This window comes from Podarcis pityusensis (genome assembly GCF_964106645.2).
Source record: "Podarcis pityusensis genome assembly, chromosome: 8".
Lineage (NCBI taxonomy): Eukaryota > Metazoa > Chordata > Lepidosauria > Squamata > Lacertidae > Podarcis > Podarcis pityusensis.
This window is the reverse complement of record NC_138033.1, coordinates 9289154-9304164: the sequence shown is the minus strand read 5'-3', so window position 1 is coordinate 9304164 and position 15011 is coordinate 9289154. Positions and strand designations below refer to the sequence as shown.

The 15011-nt window shown below is 46.8% G+C and overlaps 1 protein-coding gene across 2 annotated transcripts in view; it reads left to right on the top strand.

Moving 5' to 3' along the window:
- Nucleotides 1–15011, top strand: part of AXL (AXL receptor tyrosine kinase) — a 73198-nt gene that overhangs the window by 27912 nt on the left and 30275 nt on the right. For both annotated transcript variants that reach the window (XM_081018669.1, XM_081018670.1), the window contains 2 exons: nucleotides 13271–13351; nucleotides 14541–14656. In XM_081018669.1, the coding sequence (XP_080874795.1) occupies nucleotides 13271–13351; nucleotides 14541–14656 (197 nt within the window). The remainder of the gene's footprint in view (nucleotides 1–13270; nucleotides 13352–14540; nucleotides 14657–15011) is intronic.

Genomic DNA, 15011 nt, shown 5'->3' with positions numbered 1-15011 from the left:
GCACGAAAACCCCCTGTTTCCGCTCCCTGTGGGAAGATAGAAGCATTGTGTCTCTCCAAGCACTTTCAGTTCTCTTAAAAACTTTTGCCCTCCCATGTTCACACACTGCCCTTTGTCGTGCTCTTCCCTTCCTCCTCTCCCCTCAGAGCTGAGGTAAAAACCAGCCATTCCAGTGTCTTGAATAGTGTTCCTCTACCCTGCGCGTGTTTTGCCTCGCCCCACATACCTGCCGTGCCTCTTATTTCTCTTATTGCTCATTTGGCCTAGCCGTGGCACGCAGTGAGTCAGGGAAGGGGAATTCTGGGCAGGAGGTGACATGCATCTGAGTCACGAGCCAGGATCCGGATGCCGCTGCAGGAAGCCTGCCAGGGGAGCATTTGGATGAGGGGCCCTGAATGGGCAGATGTGGGGCCCAGGCAGTGACTGAAAGGTAGCTGGAAAAGGATGAAGGCTTTGATACCTCTTGATTTAGACCACTGGTATTCAAGAGCCTGGCAAATGGCCCTTTCTGAGGAGATTTCTCATGGACGAAAAATATCCAGTGGGCCTAGTGACCGATTTTTTGCAATGGTGTGATTGCCTTTCGCTTACTGGTGAGGAAGCACGTGGCCGGATTGGTCCCTGTTGGCTTGTAGCACCGTTTGGGTCGTGTCTGAAACACAACCGCTTCCATCTGCAATTAAATTTTTAGCGGGACAAATGGGAAAACGAAAGCGCAGGGAGACACCGTTTTATTTATTTGGCAAGCCTGCGCACTTCTACCTGTCTTTCCTTTTGAGCTTAATTATTTCGATAAGGAAATATTGCAGCTCTTTTCTTTTCTTTTTTTTTTTATAGAAATTTATTGGGTTTTACAATAGCAATACACATAATAAACATTGTAACATATATCTTGACATAATTTCACATTTTCTTTGGACTTCCTCACATCTCCCACTCCCACTTTCATCGTTATAGCATTTTGTCAGCAATTTATTATCTTATTTGCAATCTTATATCCCTTCTATGTTTCATAATCTTCTACTTCTCAAAAAGAGTTATATTTTCTCAATCTCACTTATTTTCTTAAAATCATCTAAGTTTAGTGGTGCTCAGTTATATTGATCTAGCGTCCTGTTTAGCATTCACTCAAATTGCAATATTTTTGTAAATAGTTCTTAAATTTCTTCCAATCCTCCTCAGTCCTCTCTTCTCCCAGGTCTCGAATTCTGCCGGTCATCTCGGCCAGTTCCATGTAGTCTATCAGTTGCATCTGCCATTCTTCCAGTGTGGGTAGATCTTGAGCTTTCCAATGCTTTGCGAGTAGTATCCTTGCTGCTGTTGTTGCATACATAAAAAATGTCTGGTCCTTCTTTACCACCCCTTGGCCGACAATACCCAAAAGAAAGGCCTCTGGTTTCTTAGTGAAGGTATATTTAAATACCTTTTTCAGTTCATTATAAATCATTTCCCAGAACGCCTTCACTTTAGGGCAAGTCCACCAGAGGTGGAAGAATGTTCCTTCACACTCTTTACATTTCCAACACTTATTGTCAGTCAGGTGGTAAATTTTTGCAAGTTTGACTGGGGTCATATACCATCTATATATCATTTTCATTACATTTTCTTTCAAAGCGTTACATGCAGTAAATTTCAATCCAGTACTCCACAACCTTTCCCAGTCCTCAAACATAATGTTATGCCCAATGTCCTGCGCCCATATTGCAGCTCTTTTCTTCCCTCGCTTGTGATAACGCTGTGTAGATTATTTCTTTCTTCCCGGAAGTCCTGTCCTCACCAAAGGGACATGCGTCCACCAGACGGTGCATCCTTCCCAAATCTGGGTGGTTGGGTGACCTTTCATGTGGCAATGAGGGATGTTCTTGTAGAGGAGGTTTGCCATAAGTTGGTGCGTGCAAAAGAGAGGAGAGTGATGCAAAAGGTTGAGAAATGTGCAGGCAAAGGGAGTGTGACCCGGGGAATGGAGGAAGTTGGATGAGGCAGGGGTGGTTACGCATGTCAGAGGTGAGTGCCTGTCCGTGAAACGAAAGATGCATTTGCGGACAGCCCAGGGTAGAGGAGCATTTAAGCAGATGCTGCTTTTATCTCTTCGGTGTGGAACGAAAGTGATGTTAAAGGCACAAGGCCAGGGTTATTTCTGACCATGTGGTAGGCCCACCTGAACACAAGAGCGTCGGAAATGTGCTCTTTGATTGTGCAGAATGGCTCGCTTGAGGGTTCTTGTACTGCCCAGCACTTGGTGGTATTTGGGTCATACCCTGCCAGGACAGACAGACGGACGATATTGCCATTTGAAACGTGGGCAGATGAGAGGGAGGAAAAGAGACTCAGTGCAGACCCCTCTGGGAAGTGAAATGGCGTGAGAATCATTGAATTTTAGAGTCGGAAGGGATTCTAAGGGTCATCTAGCCCAACCCCTGCAATGCAGGAATCTTAACTAAGCAGAGATATAGAATCTGTGGCCTTCCAGATGCAACCACAACTGCTCCGATCATTGGTCATGCTGGCTGGGAATGATGGGAGTTGGAGTCCACCAGAATCTGGAAGGTGCCACGGTGACTACCTCTGTGCATTCTTCCCCAAGCCTTTGGGGAAATGCTAGTGAACCGCACATTTCCCTGCTACAGGCTATTCCCCATTGTTGCAGTTGGTGATAAATTGCATTCTTGATAGGCAGGGGATCGTCTTCCTCTGATTCCAGAGAGGAAGGGAGGGTTTCTGAAATGTAGGAAGGCTGCGCATTATCACATTTGTTCAAGAAATGTTGGTCAGAAATAGAAGCGGCCTGCATAATCTCAGGGTTAAAGAAGTAGTTGTGCACCAGCTTCACACGAGAGTTTGGGTTTTGTGGTGTTGCTTTTGCTGTTTGGACAGAGGAAAAGGGGAAACAGGCCATTAAAAGCTGGAGATTCCCTCTGTTATTTGCCGAAGGAGGTTAATAAGGGGAATGTGGATTCCATCTACCATACAGTGGGAATCCCGTGACAAATCTAGTGATTAGCTGTAGGAAAAAGAGATACAGTGCAACCGAAACATATCTTTTATGTAGGTAAAGTAAAGGTAAGGGTAAGGTAAAGAACCCCTGTACGGTTAAGTCCAGTCAAAGGTGACTATGGGGTTGTGGTGCTCATCTCGCTTTCAGGCTGAGAGAGCCGGGCGTTTGTCCACAGACAGCTTTCCTGGTCATGTTTTGAAACCAGAGCATCTTTTATGTAAACCAGTCTGGCTGGCCTAGCGAAGAGCAAATCTGTTAACACGACAAAAGGTGCTGCTGCTGATGGTGATGAAGAAGATTTTGGATTTGATATCCCTCTTTATCACTACCCTAAGGAGTCTCAAAGCGGCTAACATTCTCCTTTCCCTTCCTCCCTCACAACGAACACTCTGTGAGGTGACTGAGGCTGAGAGATTTCAAAGAGTGTGACTAGCCCAAGATCACCCAGCAGCTGCATGTGGAGGAGCAGAGATGCGAACCCAGTTCAACAGATTACGAGTCTACCGCTCTTAACTACTACACCACACTGGCTCTCTGATGGGCCATGTGAGAGGAATCCTTGGGCCTGGGAAGATGGATGTTGCCAAGGTGATGGGGTGTGTATTTGAAGTGACAGGAGAAGAGAGATTTTGAGCAAGGTGCTCTGAAAAGAAGAAGGAAGACTGGGGTCCATCTTGGGCAGGCTGGCTGCAGGCTGGCTGGGAGAGATGCCTTGGACTGCATGGCTGCAGTCCTGTGAGGGACAAGCCCCTCTTGAAAGGATCATCCTGTAAGTTTTGGACTCCCTCCATGCAGACTGAAGGTGTGAATAAACCATATTTCTCAAAGCTACAACAGTCTCCGCCATGTCTCAATTCTCCAAAGGAACACAGGCCGTGGGTGAATGCCTGGAGTCCCTGGGCTCTTGCCACCATTCGGCAGAGAGAGGAGGCAGCGGAACCCAGCTTTTGTAACAGTACACATCCAAACATATTGGGCAGTTGCGCTAATGTTGTCTGGGGAGTAGCCTAAGCCTGTCTTTCCTGCTCGCTTCCTTACTCAGCATGCAATTTGTCAATAGTATCTCCAGAATGATGTCTGTGGTCTCTCTGCAGAAGGAAGCTACTGCAATAAAAGGATGCCCAAGAACTATAAAAGTGGAGGTCACAAGGCAAGAGGGAGGCACATGCCATGTGCAAGAACAAAACCGCACAATGCACTTCTCCAAAAGAGTGCGGTCCTCTTGCTTCAACGCTGCCACATCAATCCTATGGGTCCACCTGCAAAGGACTATGAGAGAGAGAGAGAGAGAAAGAAGAAGCATCTCTTTCCACCCACGTTTGCAAGTACAGTGTGCATGCTGTTTCATGTCCTTGTCTGGCATGCAAGGAGGACCTCGGAGGCAGGTGGGCTGTGGGCAGGCCGGGAAGAGCCTGGCTGGAAACCAGAAAATCCGAAAGCTCAGAGGAAGTAATTGCCACAACGGCTAGATCTGTTGTCCCATGCACAGGGATGGCATCCCTCTGTATAACAGGTGCTGGGGACAGACAATAAAGAGCCCTCCTACATGCTTTTCTTGAAAAATTCCTGGGCTATGGATTCATTAGTGGCTTAAAACACCAGAAGGTTGCCTCAGCCCCAAGTAAAAGGTAAAGGGACCCCTGACCATTAGGTCCAGTTGTGGCCGACTCTGGGGTTGCGGTGCTCATCTTGCTTTATTGGCTGAGGGAGCCGGCGTACAGCTTCTGGGTCATGTGGCCAGCATGACTAAGCCACTTCTGGCGAACCAGAGCAGCGCATGGACGTGCTTTTGAATTGCTAGGTTGGCAGGAGCAGGGACAGAGCAACGGGAGCGCACCCCGTCGCGGGGATTCGAACCACCAACCTTCTGATCCCACAGCGCCACCTGCATCCCTCGGCCCCAAGTACCAGGGTTCAAATCCTTGCTCAGCCATGGGATGCCTGATTATCCTCTTCCAAAGCAACTACTCCATTCCGAACTTTAAAATGGTAAGCGTAATGCTGGTGGTCAACAAAAGAGGTTTAAAGAGTCTCTCAAGGCAAATCTTAAAAAAAAAAAAAAAAGTAGTATAAACATTGACAACAGGGAAACACTGGCCTGCGAGCGCTCCAATTGAAGAACAGCCTTCACCAAAGGCGTCATAGATTTTGAAATATATTTTAAAAATTTTAAAAATTGTCCAGTAGCACCTTAGAGACCAACTAAGTTTGTTCTTGGTACAGTGGTGCCTCGGGTTACATACGCTTCAGGTTACATATGCTTCAGGTTACAGACTCCGCTAACCCAGAAATAGTACCTCAGGTTAAGAATTTTGCTTCAGGATGAGAACAGAAATCGCACGGCGCCGGCGCAGCAGCAGCGGGAGGCCCCATTAGCTAAAGTGGTGCTTCAGGTTAAGAACAGTTTCAGATTAAGAACGGACCTCTGGAACAAATTAAGTACATAACCAGAGGTACCACTGTATAAGCTTTCGTGTGCATGCACACTTCTTCAGATAGATTTTGAAGACGCTCAAACTCAGGATGAAAGAGAGAAACGTGCGAAGAGGAAGGCACGCTTGGCAAACCCTCACTGTGATCAATTCCAGTTGGGACCCATGTCCCAGTTGGAAGGATGTGTGGATCCAGAATTGGCCTCCACAGTCACATGGACTCACTGTTAAAACCATGTTCATGGAAGACAATCTTACTTGGCCATGAAGAATCGCCAAAGAATAAGAAGACGAGAGAGCCATGAAACTCACTTTGAGTGTCCTTGGGCCAGTCACTGCCTCTCAGCCCAACGCACCTCGCTAGGTTGTTGTAGCGATTAAAAAAGGAGAGCAGGGAGACAACCATGTACACTGTGGTTGAGCTCCTTGGAGGAGGAAAAAGTAGGATATACGGTAAATGCAATAAATAAAGAAATAACCAACTGCAGAGGGCACCAAGCTCAAGGGAAGGGTGTCCTCACCAGACCCTTCTTACGGCAGCGAAGAGACCGAAATAGTTAAATCATTTAGTTAAATTGTCTTGAAGAGAAACTGCTGGGTGGAAATAAAACAAGGCCAAATGTGACGTGCTAGAAAGGGAGTGAGCGAGCTATGTTGCAGATAAGAAAGCTTTTGGAGACATCCGGAGATGGAGGATGCAGCAAATCTTGCTGTAGGAGTTTCAGAGACAATTGCAGATTAAGCACTTAGGCGGGAGACCATGGAAGAGAGAATTTTGGGGGGTGAAGTCGAACTGCTGGAAGGCTGTAGCCCCTGCTGTGACCGTAGAGACCGAAGAAGGAGAGACGTGTTTGGTTGCAGCCGGGGGAGATGAAGGCGTCCGGTTGTGCTGCTGCAGATTCACCGTGGCGTTTCTTCTCTCTGCGCTCCTCCTAGGAGACGGGAGGATGCGGCAAATTATGCTGCAGAAGCTTCGGAGAGAATGACGGATTAAGCACTTGTGCCTTATGATGTCAAATGGGATAACGACAAAAGGGACTGATTGCACGCTAATTGTCCAAAGCTGTGAACCGCTACCGTATTTTTTGCTCTATAAGACTCACTTTTTCCCTCCTAAAAAGTAAGGGGAAATGTGTATGCGTCTTATGGAGCGAATGCAGGCTGCGCAGCTATCACAGAAGCCAGAACAGCAAGAGCGATTGCTGCTTTCACTGCACAGCGTTCCCTCTTGCTGTTCTGGCTTCTGAGATTCAGAATATTTTTTTTCTTGTTTTCCTCCTCCAAAAACTAGGTGTGTATTGTGGTCTGGTGCGTCTTATAGAGCGAAAAATACAGTAATTTAAGAAGGCTATTGATAAACTAGAATATGTGCAGAGGAGGGCAACCGAGATGATCGAGGGTCTAGAAACCAAGCCTTATGAGGAACAGTCGAGGGAGTTGGGTGTGTTTAGCCTGGAGAAGAGGAGACTGAGAGGAGCTAGAATAGCCGTCTTCCACTAGCTAAAGGGTTTTCACACAGACGATGGAGCAAGCTTGTTTTCTCTCTCTCCAGAGGGTAGTCCCCAAACAACAGCTTCAAGTTACAAGAAAGGAGATTCCAACTAAACATCAGAAATAGCTTTCTGACGGGAAGAGCTGTTCAATAGTGGAAGTTTATGGTCTCTCCTTCCTTGGAGGTTTTTAAGCAGAGGTTGGGTGGCCATCTGTCAGGGATGCTTTAGCTGAGATTCCTGCATTGCAGGGGGTTGGACTAGATGACCCTTGGGGTCCCTTCCAACACTACAACTCTATGATTCTATATTTGCATCCTTCATAGTGACTTCTGCATCGGGGTTGCTACCTTGTGCGTATGAATAAATGCATTTGATTCGTTACCTGGTTATTAGTGGCCTCTGGTAAGGGAACCTAGGTACAGTCGTACAACCTTGGAAGTCAAATGGAATCCGTTCAGGAAGTCCTTTCGACTTCCAAAACGTTCGAAAACCAAATTGCACCTTCTGATTGGCTGCAGGAAGATCCTGCAGCCAATCGGAAGCCACGGAAACCCCGTTGGACTTTCGGATTCCAAAAGAACGTTCACAAACCGGAACAATCACTTCCGGGTTTGTGGCATTCGGGAGCCAAAACGTCCAAGTTCCAAGGCGTTCGGGATCCAAGGCATTCAGGATCCCCTCCAACAAGGGGCAAGCTTGTTCTCTGATTCCTGGTTGCCTCTGTGAACTCCACAGAGCTTCTCGCCTGTGAGCCTTTGCATTAATGTGGAACGAAGTGGGTGCTTCCGTGCAGATCTCCCTGGCTGCTCCTTTCCTGCCAACGCCATCTGTTTATGCAGTTGCCCACTGGCTGACTCAGCCCTTGCAGGAATGATGTGGTCGGAGAGCAGCAGCAACCACCGTGAGGGGGCTGGCCGTTGTTCGCCCGCGCTCTCTTTGCCTCTTGTCTGCGGTACTTGGCCCTTAGCCTTTGCCTCTCCACAGCGATGTCAGGACCGCCAAGCAGGTGTTCTGCCGGCATTGGATTTTTACATCTTCCCTCCCCCCTTAAATGCCATCAGTTGGTCCAGGTGACAGCTTCCGGGTGCCCACCGGCTGACTCAGTCCTTACAGGAATGGCGTGGTCAGAAAATAGCACCTGTTGTTGCGTGGGAGAGAGGGTTAAATCTGGGCCCTTCGCCAAATCCCAGTAACAATGGTGTGTTCAAAGTGCAGTGACTCTTGGTTGCCGTCAGGGATCTGAAAGCTTTCATTCAGCCAGCTGATTTCATCCTCGGTGGGGTCTGTGTGCGTACATCATGTTCGCTCGCCATAGTACTTCACAAAAATGCAATGGGACGCACACACTCCACTGCTGTGACGGAGCTTGCGGCATGGAATGCTGTTGCAAAAGAGGCAGAGGAACCTATTGGCTAGTGACTGTGTCATCGCTAGTGGCAAACTCCTCCTCCTTGCGTCATGCTTGTGCCTTTATGTGCTTTGAAAGAAACACACACATACATATATTTTAAAAAAATCTTTAGAGCCAGGGTCCCCAATATGGTTCCCATGGAAACTACGTCACTCTCAGGCATTGCCCTTACTTGGCACCTACCAAGGTTTCTCACTCCTTCCATTTTTTAAAAAATAGCTTGGAATTTGTTTTGGGTTTTTTCTTATTTAGTTGTGGGTTGCCTGCTTTTTATGCCTGTCCTGTGTTTTATTTATTTATTTATTTGTGTGTGAGAGGGGGTGGGGTGGGGAGAGAGGGAGCGAGAGATAGGTGCCAGCTCTCTGGGGCCCTGGGTGCCCAAGCACCCACAAAATTATCCATGAAGGGGCTGGGCACACAGTATGGCACCCACAGCGCTGAGCACCCACAGTTGTGAGGCTAAGCTGGCACTCCTGCTGTGTGTGTATGTGTAGGTACATTGGCTGCTTTCTTTACAGAGGGAGCATTGCCAGTTTTTCTTCTGTGAAATTGTTGTTTTGTGGTTTCTTACCAAAGTTACTTAGATTCCCAAATGGGATCTTTTGCTTTTGCAAAAGATGGGGATCTCTATCACATGTGGTGGGAGTGTGAAAGGATGAAAAAGTTCTGGGATTTAATATATAATGAACTGAAGAAACTTTTTAAGTATACATTCCCGAAAAAACCGGAAGCTTTATTATTAGGGATTATAGGGGAGGAAGTAAAAAAGGAGGACCATAAATTATTCCAATATGCTACTGCAGCAGCTAGAATACTTGTGGCGCAAAAATGGAAATTACAGGAGACCCCAACGATAATGGAATGGTAGGCCAAACTTTTTGAGTATACAGAATTAGCTAAAATGACTTACAGAATTCGAGACCAAAAAGGGACAAAGTTTGAAAAAGAGTGAGGTAAATTTGTGGCATATATAAGAACTAACTGTAGAAGTTTAAAAACTATAGCAGGGTTAACATAAATCCTGTGATGTGTATAGAAGGCGAATAAGAATCTACAATAGAAGATATATATTAAGAAAACCAAAGCGGGAAGGAAGGAAGTCTGGGCGTGAATATATGCAGTGTAAATAAGATGACATAAAATGATGACTGTAAAAGATTGCTTTATTTTGTTTTATTTTTGTTTGTGAAAAACTCAATAAAAAGCATTAAAAAAAAAAAAGATTCCCAAATGGGATCCCAGGCCCAAAAAGGGTGGTGAGAGATCCTTGCTTTAAAGACTGAGCACTTCCCCAGCTCCTCTGAAAATGACAGTGTTGGACTAGGACCCAAGAGACCGGGATTCAAATCCCCGATCTCACTGGGTGACCTTGGGCCAGTCACTGCCTCTCAGCCTGGCTGGGTGGTTGTGAGGATAAAATGGGGAGGAAGAGAACCAATGTGTGCCACCATGAGATCCTTGGAGGAGAAAGTGGGAGATAAATGTGATTTTTAAAAAACAAATCTTTCCTTAATGAATGTATGTATGAATGACTATAGCCCTTTAAACACAACCAAAAACTGCAGCAGTATCACCATAATTTCACTTTTGGACAAAATATTACTTTAGACCTGTGCACTGTTTGGTTTTGCTTGCTTCTTTACATTTATGTTTTAAATTATATGCCTTTTACTGTTACAAATCTCTAAGGGATTTACAAGTGGAATTATTGAGAAAAGCGGTTGAAAACAAGCGATTTAAAACGTCTAAAAAGAAACGAAACCAGCGATAAACTAACAAGAGGAGCTTAGTTCTAAAGGAGCTTACAGGGAGTTTGATAGTAAGGCAAATCGAAGCCAACAAGCTGTGAAGGCCAATTAAACACAGTTAGCATGTGCATAGATACTGACCTCATTCACATATTTGTTTTGGCATCTGTCTGTCTCGAGAGACAGGTGGGTGTGAAGCCAAACCACTGCGTTAGCAGTACCAAAGTGGCCTCCCAGGGGCGCAATCCCGGGCAGTGCGCATGGAGGTCCTGGGCCTCCCCAACGACAAGACCCCCTTTCTCGGCCTCACTGATGTGGTCCAAAGGAAAACAGAACAAGATGTTTGGCACCAGCTGGGCTGCAGGAGCTGCCAAAAGGAGGCATATAAGACACCATCCAACCGCCTTAGGGACTCCACTCCACATTTGTGTAGGGTTTACTCCATAGACTTTTTCTTCTCCCAAAGATATCCCACAAGGCAGCGGATGTTTAGGACCGGAGTTTTGCTCCTAGATGGGCCACCTTTCCAAGTAGCTCACCTTACCCTCACTTCCCTCTACGACACGTGCAGATGGATGGGGAGGAGGAAACCATTCCATTGCAGGGAGAGAAAACCTTTCTCCAATGGAAGGTTTTCCTCAGCCCAACTGTTATGTACTGAGTTGAATAGGACCCGCAAGGCAGCAGTCTGATTGGTCCTAGAACAATAGGATTCAGAATGCAGCAGTCTGATTGGTCCTAGAACAATAGGATCCAGAATGCAGCAGTCTGATTGGTCTACTGGAGCCACCCAATCCAGCTCCAGGTGGAAGGGAATCCACAACCGGATTGGCCTACAGGAGAATCCCGGAATTAGCCAATCACGTGGGGCCCACCGTGTAAATAATGTATATAAAGCAGACATTCTGGGGGAACTTCCATTCCTCCTCACCACTACGAGCTGAATAAAGAGCATGAAATCCACTCCCGACTCTGAGTATATTTCACCAACCCACTGTAATCGGGTGACCTGTGTGTGCCAGCTTAATCTGCTGCCCCTGGGCTGTTGAAGGGAAGCTCCTCTCAGTTCTTATCCCTGCTGCCTCTCAGTTCTTATCCTTTTTTAATCTTTAAACCAGAACTGGATCAAGCAGACCTTTATCCGGAGGGCTCCCTGTGGCCGTCCTGATGGCAACTGAAGCCAGCCCCTGTTTCTTGCAGTAGCGCTTGCTCCAGCCACCCTTTTCCCTAATCAGGATAAACGAACCCAGGAGTCCTGGCTCGAGAGACCATCCAAAGCACAGAAACGGGGCCAAGGCTTGGAGCTTGGAACCAGACATGAGGAAACCCAAACCACAGACGGGTGGGCGGAAGGAACAGGACATACCAGCTGGGACAGAGGACTGGTCCCCAGATGTTGTTTCTCAGGGGCAGAGGGGAGGGTGGCAGGAAGGGACCTGGTTGGCTGGAGGAGGACAAAAGTCTGGCTTTTGTTTTCTTACGTCCGTTTGTTTGCTAACGTCTATGCCCTGCCTTTTCTTCCATCATGGAACTGGAGGCCGTTCAGTTCCCAGGAGGACACAGGAAGCCAGACCACAGTCCATCTAGCTCAGCCTTGTCTAGCTCTCTGCTCCTCAACCTTGGGTCACCAGATGTTGAGGAACAACTCACCCCTTGGTCCCAAGGTTGAAGAATAGCTGGACTATCAGCAGCGCCCCAGGATTTTAGATGAGGATCTCTCTCTCTCCTAGCCCTCCCTGACTGAACCTGGGACTTCCTGAATGTTGTTATTTAATATTATTTACTCTTAAAAAAGCACACCCTGCTTTTATCTTCCGTAAAGGAGATGCTCAGAGCACCTTACAAATGAAGGTAAAGGTAAAGGGTCTCCTGACCATTAGGTCCAGTCGTGACCGACTCTGGGGTTGCGGTGCTCATCTCGCTTTATTGGCCAAGGGAGCCGGCGTACAGCTTCCGGGTCATGTGGCCAGCATGACTAAGCCGCTTCTGGCGAACCAGAGCAGTGCACAGAAATGCCATTTACCTTCCTGCCGGAGCGGTATCTATTTATCTACTTGCACTTTGACGTGCTTTTGAACTGCTAGGTTGGCAGGAGCAGGGACCAAGCAACAGGAGCTCACCCCATTGCGGGGATTCGAACCGCCGACCTTCTGATTGGCAAGCCCTAGGCTCTGTGGTTTAACAGCGCCACCTGCGTCCCTTACAAATGAAACACACGTGTAAAAGCCACATAAACCCAAGCACCATATGCAAGTCAGTTTAATTAGCAGAGGTGCTAATTTCAATGTAAGTAAGGTGACATTTTATTCGCCCGAGATTAAATAATTATTCTGAATAATAATGTTTGCTTTGTGCGTGGGGACTTTGGGCAATGGAGTATTTTATTCTTTTGATAAATTATTATTAATAATAAAAGCGTTGCAGGGTTTTTTTTGGGGGGGGGTTGATGTTTCATGCTGGAAATCTGTAATAACAGCCCAGAATAGCCCCCAATCTCATTTCCCTGATTTTTCTTTGCCTGTAATTTGAAACTGGAGAGAGCGGGGAGGGGGTGAGTTTGAGGTGCTGTTGTACATTACTCTTGAGAAGTCCACAGTGTGCTCTTGAGAAGTACCCAGAATGTCATGCTAGGTGTGGAATATATGAGTTTATTCTGGAGCTCAAATAACAGGAGAGGAGGTCCTGCCTTGGTGGATTTTATTAAGGGACCTCAACACACAAATGGTACTAACACCTCTCACTCCCTCCATAGTTTGAGCATGGGCTTACTCTTCCTGTTCCCCTATAATTTATCTGGTTAACGACTCAGTCTCCTTTCCAGATCTGTAAAATGGGAAGATTAGCTACTTTACAGGGATGCTGGATTTGCAAGGCAAAAACTGAGAGGTCCTGAGTACTGCCTTGTGCAGTAGAAGGTGAGACTTGGGCCTGGGAGAGAGAGATTTAAGTCTCCGCTCAGTCTTAAATTCACCTGGCGACCTAGGTTATAAATAATGAACATGCAGCGCTCTGTAAGCTGGGAGCGCAAATTACTTCACAAAAACACTGCGAAGATTCATGGGCTTAGGAACGTAAAATCGCCTTAGACCTAAAACCGGAACAGATATGCTAATAATCATTGCGTTTTAAAACAAGGCTGCTGTGGATAATGACTAAATATATCTACTTTTGTGCCTCCTTTCGTCTCTCAGGTCTGAATCACAGCGCATCATTCTCATGCGAGGCCCACAACGATAAGGGGGTGGGCACATCTCGGACTGCAAAGGTGACAGGTGAGAAGATGGGTTGTGGGGTGCATTCCTAGAGCAAACGGAGACCTTTGCCAAGGCCACAGCACAACTGCTTTAGGTACACTGTGAGGGTGAAGCTAAATGCATATTTGGATTTAACACGGAAGTTTTTAACAATGCAAACACTGTCAGCTGGTGAGTGTGATAATTAATGGGATCTGTGCAGGCACAGAGGGGAAATTCCTCCCCCTGCTGCAATTCTGGAGGAAAGTCCCATTTACGAAGCTAGGTTTTTTTGCTTAGGGAGAAAATCTTATCAATTGCTCCAAGGCAGCGAGGGCATCTGGGAGAATTCAACCCCAGTGAATATACTTACTTCAGAGGAGGAATGTTCATCAGGACCACAGGAGAGGAGGAAAGGGAAGGTGTCCACACACACACCTCCTACACCTTCTCTGATCCTGTTAAGTAGTATCCCCCTTCCGCAGCTGATGCAATTTGCATTTTTAAAAACTCGGACTTCAAATACAAAGATACAACACAAAGATCCTTTTTTAACTTGGCAAGTTGCCCTGCGTTTACAGGAGGAGCACGTGCTACTCTCAGATTGCGGATTTGGATCATTACTGACACATCCCCCCACCACAATTCCCTGCAAGTAGAAAATGAGCATGTTGAGCATAAGACTTAAGATGAAACCTTTATCCTTGAGATGCTAGCTTTCCATCAGCAGGGATTCCTTGGCATGCGTTTAGAAAGGTAGCTGTCGCAATAAGTGTGCTTCGTGTAGTTGCCCGAGTATTCTTTTTTAAATAAAGTTTTATTGATCTGCAATATATAACAATTACCAAAAAGAGAGAGAGAGAGAAGATGCAAAAACAAAACCCCAACTCATCCCCCTCGTCCCTCTAGGAACAGATCAATCCAGTTAAGTTTGCCAAAGTCCAATCTGTGGTTTTGGTAGTTGCTGTTGCTCAGGGTTATCAGTAAAGTATTTTATAAAAGGAAGCCGTGTATTCTTGCAACTTCCGGATCACAGTAACGATGAACAAGCCCGTGAGAAGGAGCCTGTATCCTAATCACAAGTACGTAGGCCCCACTGACCACAGTGGGACTTACATCTGAGTAAACATGCATAAGGTCATGCTGTAAAACACCCTCTTTTTGACTTTCCTCCACAGTAAGCTCTTGTGGTATATCATACACCTGCTCTCTTACATCTTCCTTCTAGTGGTACCTGGGCGGCCAAGTGCCTTATCCCTTCTGCATCGTAGTGACCACCACCTGGAAGTGACATGGGAACCAGGACCAAGTGGGGCCTACGCTCTTGAGTTCTGCACCATCCAGGTAAGAAGGGAAGCCTTGAAGCCAGCCCAAGTTCCCTCGCCCAACTATTTTGAGGAAGGATGCCTCACTCGGCCACTTTCGCCCCTGCCCTTCGAGGGAACGGTTTTATTTTTAGGAGCCATTTCCTGGCCAGCTTCTGCTTCTCTCAAATGTCCAACCGGATGCCCTCATGACGTGTGACAAGCTCTCAGGAATAGGGAACTGAAAGAGCCTCGAAAAGGGATTGCAGAGGCCAGGAAACAAAACTGATAGCAAGGGGGCAGGGTGTTCAAATATGGGGCCATCTGTCCGTCCCCTTCTAGGGCCTGAGGTGGCAGAGTGATCTGTACCAGTTTGGGGTTTGGATGGGTGCCGC